The sequence below is a fragment of the Lithobates pipiens genome, unplaced genomic scaffold (assembly GCF_037356315.1).
Source record: "Lithobates pipiens isolate NorthernLeopardFrog02 unplaced genomic scaffold, aLitPip1_a1.2 Scaffold_22, whole genome shotgun sequence".
In the NCBI taxonomy this organism is placed as follows: Eukaryota; Metazoa; Chordata; class Amphibia; order Anura; family Ranidae; genus Lithobates; species Lithobates pipiens.
In genome coordinates, this window is record NW_027507784.1 from 341,598,951 (window position 1) to 341,617,443 (window position 18,493).

The 18,493-nt window shown below is 47.2% G+C and overlaps 1 protein-coding gene across 1 annotated transcript in view; it reads left to right on the forward strand.

The window, feature by feature from the left end:
- The window catches only part of PTPN4 (protein tyrosine phosphatase non-receptor type 4), a 172,009-nt gene that overhangs the window by 134,095 nt on the left and 19,421 nt on the right, over window positions 1–18,493 (forward strand). Inside the window, exons 18-22 of the mRNA XM_077450205.1 lie at window positions 2,990–3,127; window positions 3,871–4,053; window positions 4,413–4,503; window positions 8,779–8,840; window positions 13,919–14,065. Of these exons, the coding sequence (XP_077306331.1) occupies window positions 2,990–3,127; window positions 3,871–4,053; window positions 4,413–4,503; window positions 8,779–8,840; window positions 13,919–14,065 (621 nt within the window). The remainder of the gene's footprint in view (window positions 1–2,989; window positions 3,128–3,870; window positions 4,054–4,412; window positions 4,504–8,778; window positions 8,841–13,918; window positions 14,066–18,493) is intronic.

The following is an 18,493-nucleotide window of genomic DNA, read 5'->3' on the forward strand; positions in this document are numbered from 1 at the left end:
CCACTCCCCGATCCATAGGACATCATACAACGTCCTGGACATCATACAACGTCCTGGACATCATACAACGTCCTGGACATCATACAACGTCCTGGACCTGAAGTAGAGTTATCTGGATGATGTCCGTAGCCACAGGCATCATCCAGATATCTTTGTTTTCAGCTGGCGATTCCCTCTCTTGTAAAAGCCATCCTTGCAGCTGATTAGCCGCTGGATTGCTCTTACAGGCAGCGGGAGGTGACAACACATCCCCCCCCCCCCCCCCGCCGCCCAACAGCGCCTCTCCAGGCTCTCCTGTGTGATCGGGGAGCCGGATAACCAATGGCCGCAGAGGGTTACCATAGAGCTGGCCTGGATGGTCTCCGGCCATCTCTATGATTCTAGGAGACCGGAAGTAGCGCTATGACGTCACTTGCGGCTCTGGCAGATGTAAACACCGCCATTTTTGTCCCCTGGAAAGCGGAGATCGAGTCTCATGTTTTTCCAGGGTAGAGGAGATATCTGGGGTATTTGACCCCGGATGTCTCCATAAAGAAGACCTATCATGCCTTCTTCAGATTAGAAGGGATCTTTACAAGTGATCAACATTTTTATTTTTTTAAAGGAAACCTTGTAAAAAAAAAAAACACGAATAACATTTTTTTAAAGCGCTCCGTCCCCTTGTGCTCGCATACAGAAGCAAACGCATACGTAGGTCGTCCATGCGTATGTAATTGGCGTTTGCACCACACATGTGCGGTATCGCCCCCGAGCGAGAGCAATAATTCTAGCGCTATACCTCTAGTAACTCTAAACATTTTTAAAGCGTCTCCTATGGAGGTTTTAACGTTTGGTAGTTTGGTGCCATTGTTACGAGTGTGCCCAATTTTCATAGTTGCTAAGGTTGAATAAAGACACCAGTCCATCCAGTTCAACCTGAGTGAGAATCTACAATTGTCCCTATCCCTGTACATTGCACACACTCACATCGGTCCCTACCCTCAAGGAGCCCACAATCCAAGGACCCCATTCATATACTAGGGGCCAATTTTGGGCAGAAGCCAATTAACCTCCCTGCATGTCTTTGGGTTGTGGGAGGAAACCGGAGTACCCGGAGGAAACCCACACAGGCACAGGGAGAACATGCAAACTCCAGGCAGGTAGTGTCATGGTTGGGATTCAAACCAGCAACCCTTCTTACTGCTAGGTGAGAGTGCTAACCACTACACTACTGTGCTGCCCCATAAAGGGCAGCGACAATTTTAACCACTTCAGCTCCGGAAATGATTTACCCCCTTCCTGACCAAGCCCTTTTTTTTTTTTTTTTTTTTTTTTTGCGATACGGCACTGCTTCGCTTTAACTGACAATTGCCCGGTCGTGCGACGTTTCACCCAAATAAAATTGACGTCCTTTTTCCCCCCACAAATAGAGCTTTCTTTTGGTGAAATTTGATTACCTCTGCGGTTTTTATTTTTTGCGCTATAAACAAAAAAAAAAGCGAACATTTTGAAAAAAAAGCAATATTTTTTACTTTTTGCTATAATAAATATCCCCCGAAAAATGGAAAAAAAAAACGAATTTCTTCATCAGATTAGACCGATATGTATTTTTCTACATATTTTGGTAAAAAAAAAAATAAAAAAATTGCAATGTGTATATTGATTGGTTTGCACAAAATAGGGGAAAGATTTATGCCATTTTTATTATTCTTTTTTTTTATTTTTTTATTATTTGTAATGGTGGCGATCTGCGTTTTTTTTTTTTTTTGTTTTTTTTTAAATTTTTTATTGTGACTGCGACATTGCGGCAGACAGATCGGACGCTATTGACACTATTTTGGGACCATTGGCATTTATACAGCGATCGGTGCTATAAAAGTGCACCGATTACTGTGTAAATGTCACTGGCAGGGAAGGAGTTAAACACTAGGTTAGCGATCAAGGGGTTAAGTGTGTTCCCTATCTGTGTTCTAACTGTAGGGGGGGGATGGGCTCACTGCTCCTGATCACTAGGAGCAGTAGATCCCTGTCACGTCGCTAGGCAGAACAGAGAAATGCCTTGTTTGCGTAGGCATCTCCCCGTTCTGCCTCTCCGTGTCACGCTCGGGGGCCCTTTGGCGGACATCGAGTCCGCGGGGGCATGCGCCCGCTAGCTGCCAGTGACGCAGCGACTCACGGGTACGTTGTTTTGCGCACCCGTGGCACTTTGCCGTCATATAGCGGTGTGAGCTGGTAGGAAAGAGGTTAAAAAGTGAAATGTTGGGTATCTGTTTACTTGCCGTAACATCATCTTTTATATTTTACCAAATTTGATTATATATTCGTTTTTTTTTTTTGCTTTAAAATTCATTAAAGTGTGTTTTTTTCCAAAAATTTGCATTGAAAAATTGCTGTGCAAATACCGTGTGACATAATAAAAATTGCAACAACTGCCATTTTATTCTCAAAGGTCTCTGCTAAAAAAAAATATTTTTATAATGTTTGGGGGTTCTGAGTAATTCTAGCAAACAAATGCTGATTTTTCTATGTAGGAGAGAAATGCCAGAATTGGTCAGGTAAGGAAGGAGTTAAAGCCTTGTACCTTCCTTTCCTTGGTGAAGGTTTGGTATAATAATAAATGTAAAGTTCCCAATATGTGAACATGATTGGTAAGTTGTAGATATAATAATAATAACAATGCTCTGTATAACCATGGAACATGGTAATATAAAGCTAGACAAGAAAAGATTGGGGAAACTGCAATGTCCCCTTAAATTGGTGGTCAGTGGGTCGAGGGGACCCCCTCACATTTCACATTGGTCAGTTGAAGGACATCCCTTACACTGGTGGTCGTCAGAGGGCTCCTTAGATTTATATTAGAAAGACAAGGACCCCTTACGTTGGTGGAGTGAGAATGTCCTTTACAATATAGGCTAGCCAAGGACCCTCTAGCAACCTCTGGAGGAACCCACCCTGGACAATAAAGGTTGATTTAAGGAATGGTTAGAACATTTTGGAGTTTATTTTTAAGCTGTGTGTCCTCTACTGGGGAGATTTTCCTTTGCTTCCTGGCATGGAGGCAGAACATCAACGAATCCTGGAAACAAGAGGTAGTCTCTCCAGTGTGATGGAAATCTCCTCTTATTCAGTTGTTGCTGGAATTTTGCAGGTACATGAATTGCTTGTGTTCCTCTGTCAGTGGTCTCCAAACTGTGACCCAGGGGCCACGTGCATCCTTTGCTTGCTTTTACCTGACCCTTGTGGGCCCAATTGCTCACAATGAGACCCTACGATGGAGACCAATTGCTTCCAATGACACCCAACAATGGGGCCCAATTGCTCTTATTGACACCCGACGATGGGGCCCAAATGCTCCCGTTGACACCCGACGATGGAGCCCAAATGCTCCCGTTGACACCCGACAATGGGGCCCAAATGCTCCCGTTGACACCCGACGATGGGGCCCAAATGCTCCCGTTGACACCCGACGATGGGGCCCAAATGCTCCCGTTGACACCCGACGATGGTGCCCAAATGCTCCCGTTGACACCCGACGATGGGCCCAAATGCTCCCCATGACACCCCACGATGGGGGCATTATTTTTTTCCCGCTGAAGACAGAATCCTTACCTAATCCCAATGGCTACAGTTCGACCCCCATAGAGTCTGAAGGACCGTAAACTGGCCCTTTGTTTAGAAAGTTTAAAGACCCTTGCTGCATGTGGTGGGATATGGCACCTCCTATATGTCTCATCAGGCAGATCACATGAAAACACACCGAGGCACCACAGTCTGTCCCCAAGGAGCCAGCAGTACAGCGCCTGGCACCTGCTTCTGTCTCTAATGCATTACCAGTACAGCTCCTGGCACCTCATCTGTAGGCATTAATGATTTAGAATCTATTTCTAATTATGTTTTCTGTCCCCAGCGGTTTATGATATCGTGGAAGAGAGGATGGAAAATGAGCCGGACTTCCAATACATCCCGGAGAAAACACCCAGAGATAGCATTCACTCCGAGGACGATACCCTGAGGGAGTCGATGATACAGCTGGCTGAGGGTCTGCTCAACGGGACGGTCCTGGCACAGTGTGATGTAATGCTCGCACTTACTTAGAGGGTCTCTCCACTCTAAAGCGATAATTCAGTTATGTGAGCCTCATTGAGAGGCCAGTCTCTGTATAGGAGTACAAGAGCTGCCTGCATCCTAGCAACAAAGGATGCAAGGTGGCAAAGCCCACCTGTGCCCTAGCAACCTGCATCCTAACAAACAAAAGGCTAGCGAGCTTACATTCATATTTCTCTCTCTCTCTCTCTCTCTCTCTATAGATTTCTATAGCCAGTATAATTGGTAAAATAACTCTTCTCATTGGAGAAGAGAACAAAAAAGGAAGCTGATGCTTGATGATGACGCTCCTCACCGCCGCTAAATTTCACCGTCTTTGTCTCTTTCAGCAACTGTACAGGAAGAAGCCCGGGATGACAATGTCGTGTGCCAAATTACCTCAGAACATCTGTAAGAATCGATACCGAGACATTTCGCCTTGTAAGTTACCGTGGATTGTGTGCCTGAAATCCCATGCTGAGACTCTGCTGCCACCTATTGATAACGTAACTAACTGCGGCTCTTCATCTGCAGTGGGACTACAAGTCCCAGGAGATACAAAAGGCGCTGTTTTGGCCCATTCCCCGTGAGAGCGGCACTCAGAACCTGGAAACACACAGCTTTCAGTTTGTTGAGAAAATCAACATTTATGACTGGCTCTGCGCAGAAGATAAACAGTGGGGGGCGGGGTTTAAAATCATAATCCACCAATTGCTAAACATTAGTAAATGCATCAGAATTGATATAACAACAAATGTCTCTTTACTGCATTTTAGCATTGAGGCCTCCAGAGCATTGCAGTCCGAGCATTGCTTTGCAGAGAGCCGCAAATAGGTGTGGCCGCAGGTGACTTGTCATTGAGGCCCCCAGAGCATTGCTGTCATTGAGGCCCCCAGAGCATTGCTGTCATTGAGGCCCCCAGAGCATTGCAGTCAGAGCCTTGCTGCCATTGAGGCCCCCAGCGCATTGCTGCCATTGAGGCCCCCAGAGCATTGCTGTCATTGAGGCCCCCAGAGCATTGCAGTCAGAGCCTTGCTGCCATTGAGGCCCCCAGCGCATTGCTGCCATTGAGGCCCCGGCCCCCAGCGCATTGCTGCCATTGAGGCCCCCAGCGCATTGCAGTCCAAGCATTGCTGTCATTGAGGCCCCCAGAGCATTGCAGTCCAAGCATTGCTGTCATTGAGGCCCCCAGAGCAGTTCTGCCATTGAGGCCCCCAGAGCAGTGCTGCCATTGAGGCCCCCAGCGCAGTGCTGCCATTGAGGCCCCCAGCGCAGTGCTGCCATTGAGGCCCCCAGCGCAGTGCTGCCATTGAGGCCCCCAGCGCAGTGCTGCCATTGAGGCCCCCAGCGCAGTGCTGCCATTGAGGCCCCCAGCGCAGTGCTGCCATTGAGGCCCCCAGCGCAGTGCTGCCATTGAGGCCCCCAGCGCAGTGCTGCCATTGAGGCCCCCAGAGCAGTGCTGCCATTGAGGCCCCCAGCGCATTGCTTTGTAGAGAGCTGCGAATAGGTGGGCGACGGTGACCTGTCATTAACGCCCCCAGCACATTGCACTCAGAGCATTGCTGTCATTGAGGCCCCCAGAGCATTGCAGGCAGAGCATTGCTGTGCAGAGAGCCGCAAACAGGTGGGGCCGCTGGGGACCCATCATTGCAGTCATTGAGGCCCCCCAGAGCATCTTTCCACTGAGAGCTGCCGGAGGAATTGCTGCTACAATTCACACTGGTGTTAATGTAACCTAAACAGGGAATTTTCCTTTAAGTGCAGTCTGACCTGCTAAAAAACAAAAGAAAAAAGATCCCTGGTCTTCCTAGGATGGTGCGCTGTGCACACTGACCCCGACCTCATCCAACAAGAATAATTCCATCATAAATGTCTGTATCTGGTGAGAAGATCTCTGCAGCTTGTCCTCTGCTCAGCCTTTTGTCCGTCATCCTCTCCCTTCCCTCCCTCCGTCTGTCAGTCCCTCTTCCTCTGTTCCTCCTTCCTGACTGTCCCGCTCCGTCCGCTCATCCCTCCTCGCTTTTTCCTCTGCGTTACTCCTCTCTCTTTAATTTTCCATTCATTCCTCCCCGGCCCAAGAGAAGAAGAAGAAGAGCTCATTTATTATTCTTTCTTTTCTGATGGATCATCACAGGCAGAGCGGCGATGGGGGTGAAGGATCCGAGAGAGAAATGTTCTCTTCTGGACTTCATTCTTATTTCTGCAGTTTAATGGTTACATTTCTTCTAAAAAAAAACATAATTTTATTTTATATAAAATATATTATAAACAAGACACTTTACAGTTCCTTGATGGGCGGGTGTCATTCTGGAGGAGTGGGCAGACTTTATTGGCATGCAGACGGCTTGCGGACCCCTCCCACCAGCCATTATCAGACCTGAAATGCGTAGAGAAGCACATAAACCCAGTGATATCACTGGTTCTAAAATAAGATGTGTAGAAAAGAAAAAAAAAAAGATTTTATTTCAAAATGTAATCGGCATATTGATATGGGGGGCAGGGAATGAAAATATATAAGTGAATGTACCACTTCCCACCCAGCCTGTTATCAAATAATAGCTGGGCGGGACTTTTGTCGTTGCGGGTGGACGTCACATGACGTCCTCCCGAAACGCGTATGGGGCCACGCTGTGGTGTGACCTGTTACTGCCTGTGCCCACCAGACGTGGCCAATGACTGATCAGTGTACCGGGCCCACTGCCAGTACTATGGGATCGCTGTGACCAATCACAGCAGATCACGTGACAGTTGTAAACGATGCATAGCTTTGATTTATACCATTTTTAATTTTGTACCATTGTGTTGATAGCTGTGATTGGTCACAGGGATCACATGGTACAGACAGGGACACTCAGAGCCCATCTGTACCAAGTGATTGGCTGTGGCCAATCGCAACAATACACACCGAATGAATCCATTTCACTCTGTAAAAATGGTTGCTTATTCCAGTTAAATTCACTGATATAAGCAATCATAATGTGTTAAAAAAAAAAAAAATCCCTATCACTTCCCCAGAGTAGTACAGTGTTAGTGTGTTATATATAGTTATACTGCGGCAGGTTGGCTCCCCTGCACGACCCGTCGTAGCTGTACATCGGCTCTTTAAGGCGGCGCCCGAAGCGTGTCCCTGGAGCCAATGCGAGTGCCCGGCGGGCACGATGACCGCCGGGTACCCGCGATTGGCTCGTTACAGAATGAGAACGTAAACGCACACATATCCCGGTTCTTTCAGGGAAGTAGAGGCAGATCGTGTGTTCACACGAAGTCTCGCTCTTACCCTAATCAGTCCCATCCCCCCTACAGAACACACCTAAGGAACACATTTAACCCCCTTGATCGCCCCCCCCCCCCCCCCCCCCCCAGTGTTTAACTCCTTCCCTGGCAGTGACATTTATACAGTAATCAGTGCATTTTTATAGCTCTGATCGCTGTATAAATGTCATTGGTCCCAAAAATGTGTCCGAACTGTCCACTGCAATATCGCAGTCCCGATAAAAAAAAAAAAACGCCATTGCTAGTAAAAAAAAAAAAATAATAATAATAAAAATGCCATAACTCTATCCCGTTTGGTTTGCGCAAAAGTTATAGCGTCTACAAATCAATATACGCTTATTGCGATTTATTTTTTATTTTTTTTTATTTTTTTTTCAAAAATATGTAGAAGAATACATATCGGCCTAAACCTGGGGAAAAAAATGTGTTTTTTTTTTTTTTTGTTTTTTTTGTTTTTTAATTTGGGATATTTATTATAGCAAAAAGATATTTTTTTTTTTTGTTGTTGTTTTTTTTTTTCTAAATTGTCGCTCTTCTTTTGTCTATAGCGCAAAAAATAAAAACCGCAGAGGTGATCAAATACCACCAAAAGGAAGCTCTTTGTGGGGGAAAAAAAGGACGTCAGTTTAGTTTAAGTACAGCATCGCACGACCGCGCAATTGTCAGTTAAATCGACGCAGTGCCGTATCGCTAAAAAATGGCCTGGTCATTGAGCAGCCAAATCTTCCGGGGGGCTGAAGTAAAAAAAAAAAAAAAAAAAATAAATAAATCATAAAAAAATTTAAATAAAAAAAAAAAAAGAACAAATTACATATATCCCATGGTTTGTGGACTCTCTAACTTTCCTACAGACTAATTAACGTACACCGATCTGCGTTATTTTCACCAAAGAGATGTAGCAGAAGACATTTTGATCTAAGAATTATTTGTTTGCAAAATTTTATAACGGAAATTAAGAAAAAAAAATATTTTTTTTCAACATTTTCAGTCTTTTTAAATATATAAAAAAATGAAAAACTCTAGTAGTGATTAAATACCATATTTCATTTGGGTACAGTGTTACATGACCGCGCAATTGTAATAAGAAGGGGCGTGAAAGTGCCCGGGAATTGAAGGGGTTAAAACGTGACTTTTAACATGATCTGGGCCCCCAAAGGAAGGAATAACGGGGCCCCGCGTGTGTCGCCAAGCAGCGCCAGTCTGATGGCTACGTTCAGTCCTTTCCGGAGCTCTGTGCTTGTCCACGGACTTCTTTCATCCATTAATGATTAGCTTTGCCGTCTCCCCTCTCTGCCGTCTCCCATTGATGTCTGTTTGGGTTTTTGATCTCCTCCTGCGCTGATCTCGCCTCCTATGAATATTTCACTCTCCTCTCTGTGCTCAGAATATGAACATCCTCCACCAGTAACCTGACTGTCCCTCCGCCTTCTCTTCTCTCCGCAGACGATGCCACGCGAGTTATATTGCACAGCGGGGACGATTACATCAATGCAAATTATATTAATGTGAGTATCGCTGCCGATCATCTTCTGAGGACAAGGTCACCATTGGAAAATGAGAATGGCGACAACATATACCGTGGCCCCACAGAGTAGGAATGTTAGGGGCATAGCAAACTTATCCATGGTGACTGCTTAGATTCCTATCAATGGGAGGAATAGTGCCCAATCATTGGTGTCAGTGGGAAGAATAGTTCCCCATCATTGGTGTCAGTGGGAGGAATAGTGCCCCATCATTGGTGTCAGTGGGAGGAATAGTGCCCTATCATTGGTGTCAGTGGGAGGAATAGTGCCCCATCATTGGTGTCAGTGGGAGAATAGTGCACCATCATTGGTGTCAGTGGGAGGAATAGTGCCCCATCATTGGTGTCAGTGGGAGGAATAGTGCCCTATCATTGGTGCACAGGATCTGTGGGAGGAATAGTGCCCCATCATTGGTGTCAGTGGGAGAATAGTGCACCATCATTGGTGTCAGTGGGAGGAATAGTGCCCCATCATTGGTATCAGTGGGAAGAATAGTGCCCCATCATTGGTGTCAGTGGGAAGAATAGTGCCCCATCATTGGTGTCAGTGGGAGGAATAGTGCCCCATAGTTGGTATCAGTGGGAGGAATTGTTCCCCATCATTGGTGTCAGGGGAGGGAACAGTGTCCATCATTGATATCAGTGTGAGGAATAGTGCCCCATCATTGGTATTGGTGGGAGGAATAGTGCTCTATTGTTAGTATCAATGGGAGGAATAATGTCCCATCATTGGTGTCAGTGGGTGGAATAGTTCCCCATTATTGGTGTCAGTGGGAGGAATAGTGCCCCATAGTTGGTATCAGTGGGAGGAATAGTTCTGCATTATTGGTGTCAGTGGGAGGAATAGTGTCCCATCAGTGGGAGGAATAGTGTCCCATCATTGATATCAGTGTGAGGAATAGTGCCCCATCATTGGTGTCAGGGGAGGGAATAGTCCCATCATTGGTATTGGTGGGAGGAATAGTGCTCCTATTGTTAGCATCAATGGGAGGAATAGTGCCCCATCATTGGTGTCAGTGGGAGGAATAGTGCCCCATCATTGGTGTCGGGGAGGGAATAGTGCCCCATCATTGGTGTCAGGGGAGGGAATAGTGCCCCATCATTGGTGTCAGGGGAGGGAATAGTGCCCCATCATTGGTATCAGTGGGAGGAATAGTGCCCCATCATTGGTGTCCATGAGAGAACTAGTGCCCTATATTTGGATAAAAGCAAGTGAAGGGCCACATCCAGCTCCTGGGCCGCAGTTTGGAGACCACCGCTCTAGATTGAGTCCTTAACCTTTTTGAGACCAGTGTCCAATAAATTCTTCCAAAAAGTATTATACGGACACAACTACAGTGTGGGAATGGGAAACACAGATTAAAATGCGGGATGGGGCCGGGTGTCACTGTGGGGAAAAGGTGGGGCTTGTGGAACAGGTAAGGGTGGTGGTGGGGGGGGGGCTGTTCAGCAGACTTCGTGGCTCTTTAGGGGGTAAGGTTTCTGGGGGGTGGGGGGGGGGGGGGGACACTACTGGAGGTTGAAGGCATTGAGGAGGGTTGGAAGCTCTGAGTGAGGGACACTGAAAAGTTGGGGGGGGGGCACTGTGGAAAGTTGGGATTCTTCAGCAGAATTAGTAGCTCTGTATGAGGTTTCTGGAGGGGGCTGGGGAATACTTTTGGAGATCGAAGGCACTATGGGAGGTCTGGAGACTCTGCAGCATGCTGAGGGACATTGTAGAAGGTTGGGCGGTGGGGAGGGCACTGTGGGAGATTGGGGGGGTAGGGGCTCTATGGATGCTGAGGGCAGGGGCCTCTTTAGTAGAATTAGTGGCTCTGTAGAGGATGGGATTTCTGGATTTCTGGAGGGAAGACTTCTTGAGATTAATGCCACTGGAGGGCTGAAGGCTCTGTAGAATGCAGAAGAGCATTGTGGTGGGGGTGGTGGTTGGGGTGGAGGCTGTGGGGCTCTGTGGAGGCTGAGGGCGGGGGACTCTTCAGCAGAATTGGTGGCTCTGTAGGGGTTTAGGTTTCTGGGGGGGGGCTGGGAACACCTTTTTGAGGTTGAAGGACTGTGGAAGGTTGGGGGTGTAGAGGCTCGGGGAAAGGGAGTTTTCCACAGAATTGGTGGCTTTGTAGGGGATGAGGTTTCTGGAAGGGGCTGAGGAACACTGTCTATGTCTGGAGGCTTTACAGCAGGCTGAGGGGCACTATGGGTGCTGGGAGGCCCTGTGGTAGGTTAAGGGATCTGGCGAGAGGGGAGACTGCAGCCTGGCAGTGGGCCTGTGGCCCTGTGGTTAGAAACCACTGCTCTAGTGTACTTGGCAATAGTGATATTATATATATATATTATTTTCCTGGACCTATCCCATTTAGACCGGGGTGTCAAACTCTATTTCATTGCAGGCCACATCAGCCTTATGGTTGCCCTCAAAGGGCTGGTGGTATCTGTTAGATTAGATGTCCAGAGCACCCCATCAGAAGTCAACAGTCCCCCACCCTTCATTACATCACAGTGCTCCCGCTTAGCTTGTGCTGCTTCCGGGAAGGAGGAGGGGGGGGGAGGAAGCTGGGAAGCACAAAATGCAAGTTCTGGAGGAGGACGATAGGAGGGCAGGAGAGGTGCAAGGGCGTCCCCGAGATCTGAGGGGTGCCCCAGGGGGCAGATTGAAGACGGACATTGGCACCAAGGGGCACAGCACTTCTTCACTGTGCTCAGCTCAGATAGATTTGGGGACAGGTCAACTTTGGACTACTTGAGGAAATGTCTGGTAAGCATTGTCCTGTATGGATATAATAATAATCGGGAAAAGGCTGCTATCCTAGTATTGCAGTACAGAGGTACTCCGGTGCAGGCTGGCTGCATACATAAACCACCGCCATCCTTTTGTCACGGTGTCAGTGACCTCAGGCCAGGAGGGGTTTTGGCAGCCATGCTGGAAACATGATTCTCAGCTTTTATATAAACAGGCATTCCCGGAACACATGTTCTGCTGAGTGATTTAAAGCCTCTCTGATCAGTAGCAAGTCGAGCTCCTTACTTCTTCCAAGAAATACCCCTCACTGAGTCAGGCCTTCCAGTATGAGCGTCTCCATATACTGTGTTCCCAGACTTCTCGCTACGTTTTTCATTACACCCAACACGAGGATTTCACAACCTCACCGGGAATCCTCCATAACACACGTCAAACACAATGCCCACCCGCCAAATCTGGCCCTCCAGGTCACTTCATGTGGCCCTCGCATCTAGAGGGAGGGTTGGAAGTGAGATGTGAAAGAGAGCGGATTCTTGCACACTTTGCATAGAACACCAGTAAACCTTATACTCTGTATGTAGCGCAGTTCTCAACACCGCACTTGGTACACAGCGCAACTCTGTATGTAGCGCACCTCTGATCTCTGCACTCTGTACACAGCGCACCTCTGAACTCTGCACACAGCGCACCTCTGCACCCTGCACGCGGGGCGCGCCTCTGCACTCTGCACCCTGCGCGCGGGGTGCACCTCTGAACCCTGCACACGGGGGGGAGCCTCTGAACCCTGCACACGGAGGGGAGCCTCTGAACCCTGCACACGGGGGGGAGCCTCTGAACCCTGCACACGGGGGGGAACCTCTGAACTCTGCACACGGGGCGCACCTCTGAACTCTGCACTACGTACACAGCGCACCTCTGAACTCTGCACTACGTACACAGCGCACCTCTGAACTCTGCACTACGTACACAGCGCACCTCTGAACTCTGCACTATGTAGAGAGAAGGCCAGGAGCAGAGTACTTTCTATCATTTATAGGGTTACTTTGGAGGTTGTGATATCCCAGTGGGGGATGTAATCAGAAAGGTAGAGAGAAGGCCAGGACCAGAGTATTTTCTGCCTTATGGAGGGTCATGTTGGAGGGTGTGATATCCCAACTGAAAAGGTAGGGAGGAGGTCAGGAGCAGCATTTTTTGGAATATGGAGGGTCATGTTGGAGGTGTGATATCCCAGTGGTAAGGTTATTGAGAAAGGTAGAGAGAAGGTCAGGAGTATTTTCTACCATATGGAGGGTCCCGTTGGAGAATGTGATTTGCTAGTGCTGGATGTAATCAGGTAGTAAGGTCAGGAGCGTAGTATTTTCTGTCTTATGGATGGCCTTGTTGGAGTTGTGGTGGGTGTAATTACAAAGGTAGAGAGAAGGCCAGGAGCAGAGTACTTTCAACCATTTTGGAGGGTCACATTGGAGCGTGTGATATCCTGATAGTGGATGCAATTACAAAGGTAGAGAAGAAGGTCAGGAGCAGCATTTTCTGCAATACGGAGGGTCATGTTGAAGGGTGTGTTTTGCTGATGGTGGAGAAAAATAGGGACTGCAATGATGCTCTCCACAATAAAGGTTTTGAGAAAGGTAGAGAAAGTACCAAGAGCAGAGCATTTTTTACCATATGGAGGGTCACATTGGTGAATGTGATATCTCGATGGTGGCTGCAATCAGGTAGAAAGGTCAGGAGCGGAGTATTTTCTACAATATGGAGGGTCATGTTGGATGTGTGATATCCTGATGGTGGATGTAATTACAAAGGTAGAGAAAATGCCAGAAGCAGAGTACTTACTACCATATGGGGGGTCACATTGGAGGGTGTGATACCCCGATGGTGGATGTAATCAGAAAGGTAGAGAGGTCAGGAGCAGAGTACTTTCTACAATATGGAAGGTCATGTTGGATGTGTGATATCCTGATGGTGGATGTAATTACAAAGGTAGAGAAAATGCCAGAAGCAGAGTACTTACTACCATATGGGGGGTCACATTGGAGGGTGTGATACCCCGATGGTGGATGTAATCATAAAGGTAGAGAGGTCAGGAGCAGCATTTTCTACAATATGAAGGGTCATGTTGTAGGGTGTCGTATCGCAGTGGTAAGGGTATTGAGAAAGGTAGAAAGAAGGCCAGGAATAAAGTATTTTCTACCATATGGAGGGTGTGTTATTCTGATGGTGGTTGTAAGAAAAATAGGGACTACAGGGACCCTCTCCACAGTTGTAGCAGTCCCTCCAAAAAAAAAAAAAAGATTCCACACATAAGAATTCTGCTTTATCGTCCACAGATGGAAATCCCTTCTTCCAGCATAATAAACCGCTACATCGCATGCCAGGGCCCCCTGCCCACCACCTGTTCGGACTTCTGGCAGATGACATGGGAGCAGGGCTCATCCATGGTGGTGATGCTGACCACACAGGTGGAACGTGGAAGGGTAGGTCAAAAGCCAAACCATTTGTTTCTTATTTTGTTTCCTCATTTTTAAAGTGAATGTGTACTTTACGGTTTCAGACAAGGAAATGACTGGTTCTGCTGCCGGGGGAACCCAGCTCTGCATCCACATCTGGAGCACTGCAAAACCACCACTGTGCCCAGTTGGGAGCGCAATACCAATTCAAAAAACAGGAGATCTGTTGACAGATGTCCAAAATACTAAAGTATTTTTTTTAAATGATTAGTTCACCTTTACCAAAAAACTGCCTATACAGATAAGGGGTGCCTGTAGATAGGAACAAACTGTGCAGCTTTGACTAGGGCTGGATAATGGCATTGCTATGGGTATAGATCATCTATGTGCCTCCCAAAAAAACTCCCAGTGATGGCATCATCCTGTCCTGCCTTGTTGCTAGGAGGTTGCTAAGACACTCCCAGCTGTTACTGCTCACCCTCAGCACTACAGGTGTGAACTCTCAAACCCCCCCTCCCCCCCCCCCCCCCCCATTTGTAGTTTGCTATTTCCTCCATTGTAGCATTGCTGAGCTCAGAGCTACTGCAAAAGGCTAGAGAGTGCATGGAAGGTGGTTTTGATTTGGAGAAAAAGCTTCCTCCTGTGATGGTGGAGGTGAGCCCTTGCAGCTGGGAGTGTCTTAGCAATGTCCCAGCAACAAGGCAGGACGGGGGACAGGGGGGGGGCATCTCTGGGAGTCTTTCAGCCAGGCTTTGAGAGGTACATAAATGGGCTACACCTACAGCCAACTTTGGTCAAAGCTGCACAGTTAGTTTTTTCCTACAGGCACCATTCACATGCATAGGCAGGTGTTTTGTAAAAGCTAACTAACCCTTTAGGCATCCATACCACAAACCAGCAGTGATGGCAGATCACATCGAGCACCAAGTTGATCTCCTAGCACTGCTGCTTTTTGCTTTGGATGCTTGAAAATTATGCTCTTCTGTTTTTGGTCATCCTTCAATATACCGACTTCTTTTTTTTAATCCTGTTATATACTGTCCTCGTACTGGGCAAAGTTTTATGTCTGCTGTATGCACCTTTTCTGCTCTTCCCCATGTGCTTCCCTGGATCTGCCACCTGAGTTCTCTGAATCCCCATGCAAGGTACATCTTTCTGAAAGGCAGAGCTTGCACGTGGCTTAGGCTCCTCCCCTGTGCCATGCAGAGGCAGCAAGGGGGTCTTGTGCTCCCATACCTGAAAGTAAAGGGTACACTAAGGCTGCATTCACACCTGAGCGTTTTGTAGCTTGACGCCTGAAGCTACAAAACGCTGGAGGGGAAAAAAATCCATTATTCTCAATGGAGATGGTTCACATCTCCACTCCAAGTCGCCTTAAGCCCTACGCCTGAAGCTCAAACAAGTTCCGGACCCTTTTTTGTCGCACGAATCAGGCTGATTTGGGCGTTTTTCTTCTTTTAACATTGGTGACCTTTTGCCCTGCACAAATTCGCGACAAAACGCGGCAAAAAATGCCGCGAATCGCGGCAAAAAACGCCGCAAAAAACTCTTGAAAAGCTACGCTCAGGTGTGAATGCAGCCTAAATGATCGACTGTATGAGAACCCCCCCCCCCATACAGGTGATGAAGTTACTACATCATACGAAGACGTATACAATTTGAGTTCTTCCAACCTTGTGATAACAGTTTGAAGACCCTTTCTTGTTCCACCATGACTGTGCTTCTGTGTACAAAGCCAGCTCCATAAAGACATGGTTTGACCAGCTTGATGTGGAGGAACTCAACTGACCAGCACAGAGCCCTGACTTCAACCCTCCTGAACATATTTGAGACAAATTGGAACTCCGATGGTGAGCAAGGTCTTCTCATCCAACGTCGGCACTTGACCTAAAAAATGTTTTTTTGGCTGATTGGCCACAAATTCCCACAGATGAACTCCAAAATTTTGTGGGAAGCCTTCCCAGATGAATAGAGCCAGCTTTATAAATACATAGTTTGGTGGATTTGGTGTGGAGGAACTTGAGTGTCCTGCACAGAGCTCTGACCTCAACCCTACTGAACACCTTTGGGATGAACTGGAACGCAGATGGTGAGCCAGGTCTTCTCAACAAACATCACCATAAAATCATGGTTTGACCAGTGTAGTGTGGAGGACCTTGAGTGTCCTACACATAGTCCTGACCTCAACCCTATAGAACACCTATGGAATGAAGTGGCACTCGTCTTCTCAATGGACATCACCATAAAGACATAGTTTGACAGTTTTGTTCGTTTAGGTCAGGGGTCTTCAAACTTACTAAACAAAGAGACTTTAGGGGGGGTCAGACTGGACTTCGGAAGTACAAAATGTCCCAGCATCAGTGGGGAGTAAGCAATCTCCCATCACAGGTGTCATTGGGACTGTCGCTGGTTAAAGCAAGCAAAGGGCCGCAGTGGATGCAAAGGTGTCCACAAGCTTTTGGCCATCTGGTGCATTTCTGAGCTTTGTAGGGGACAGTGTGTACAGGTGGATTATTACAGTGCCCCATATGTGTTACTGTTTAGTATAAGCAATCTCCAGATTCACCTAAATTGCCCCAACACCCCCCCAATCTTTTTGTTCTTGCTGTGCCTGTGCACCGCATCCACATCTGGAGCACTGCAAAACCACCACTGTGCCCAGTTGGGAGCGCAATACCAGCATCAGTGGGAGTAAGCAATCTCCCATCATGGGTGTCATTGGGACTATCACTGGTTAAAGCAAGCCAAGGGCCGCAGTTTGGAGACCACTGTTTTAAGTGATTGGATGCAAATTTCCACAGATGGACACCAACATTTTGTGAGAAACCTTCACAGAAGAGTAGAACTGGCTCCATAAAGACATAGTTTGGTGTGGAGGAACTTGAGTGTCCTGCACAGAGCCCTGACCTTAACCCTACTGGACACCTTTGAGATGAATTGGAACTCCGATGGTGAGCCAGATCTTCTTATCCATCATCAGCATCTGACCTAAAAAAAATGACTTTGGCTGATCGGACTCAAAGTCCCACAGGTGTACTCCAATATTTTCTGGAAAGCCTTCCCAGAAAAGTAGAGTCGGTTTATTAACCACTACAATACAGGGCACTTTCGCCCCCTTCCTTCCCAGCCCAATTTTCAGCTTTCATCGCTCTCGCACTTTCAGTGACAATTGCGCGGTCATGCTACGCTGTACCCAAATGAAATTTTTATCATTTTGTTCGCACAAATAGAGCTTTATTTTGGTGTTATTTATTCACGACTCCGTTTTTTATTTTTTACAAAATAAGTGCAAAAAAAGAGGAAATTTGGAAAAAAATAACTATTTTCTTTTTTCTATTTTAAAAGAAATCCAATAAAATCAAATAGTCATAAATTTAAGCCAAAATGTATTCTGCTACATGTTTTTGGTAAAAAAAATTCCGTTAAGTGTATAATAATTGGTTTGTGTGATCACGGACATATGTACGCAAATGATCATGTACATATGTGTGCAGGTGATCACGTACATATGTGTGCAGATAATCATTGGAACATGTGATTTTAGTGGGACATATGTGGGGGACTTGTGTTTTTTTATTTGGGGACATATCTTTTTATTATTTGGGGACATGTGTGTTTTGGGGACATGTGTTTTGGGGACATGTGTTTTGGGGACATGTGTTTTGGGGACACGTGTAGGGACATGTGTGTATTACACTAGACTGGTGATCAGTGAGTAAAAAGCTGTAAAAACAGCTCATACTCACTGATCACCAGCCGGCTGCAGCGATCTGCTCTCCTCTCCTCAGCGACGACTTCCGTGTGAGGAGAGGAGAGCCGATTGCCTAGCAACCGGCTGTTTGTTTACATCACATGAGGGCCATGATTGGACACGGCCGTAATGTGATCAGGAGGGCCAATCCCAGAGCCCTCCTGCCGTCCTGAGATGCGCTGTGTCCGGGTGACACGAGCACATCGGGATTGCGCCGCTGCGCGGGCACGCGATCCCCCCACCTTCTGAAGGACGTTCCTGAACGTCCTCTCAGAAGTAGAGAGCTCCCACCCGGCCGTATATGTACATTGGCCGGGTGGGAAGTGGTTAATGACATGAGTTTGGTGGGTTCAGTGTGGAGGAGCTTGAGTGTCCTGCACAGATCCCTGACCCCAACCCTATCGAATACCCTTTGGGATGAATTGGAACGCCAAGGGGGAGCCAGGTCTTCTCAACAAACATCACTATAAGGATATGGTTTGACCAGTTTGGTGTGGAGGAACTCGAGTATCCTGAAAGAAGCCCTGAGCGCCACCCTACTGAACAGCTCCATAAAGACTTGGTGAGAAGGAACTCAAGTGTCCTGCACAGGGCCCTGACCTGAACCCTACTGAACACCTTTTGGGATGAATTGGAACGCTGATTGTAAGCCAGGTCTTCTCATCCAAGATCAGTACCTGACCTCACAAATAGGTACAAATTCC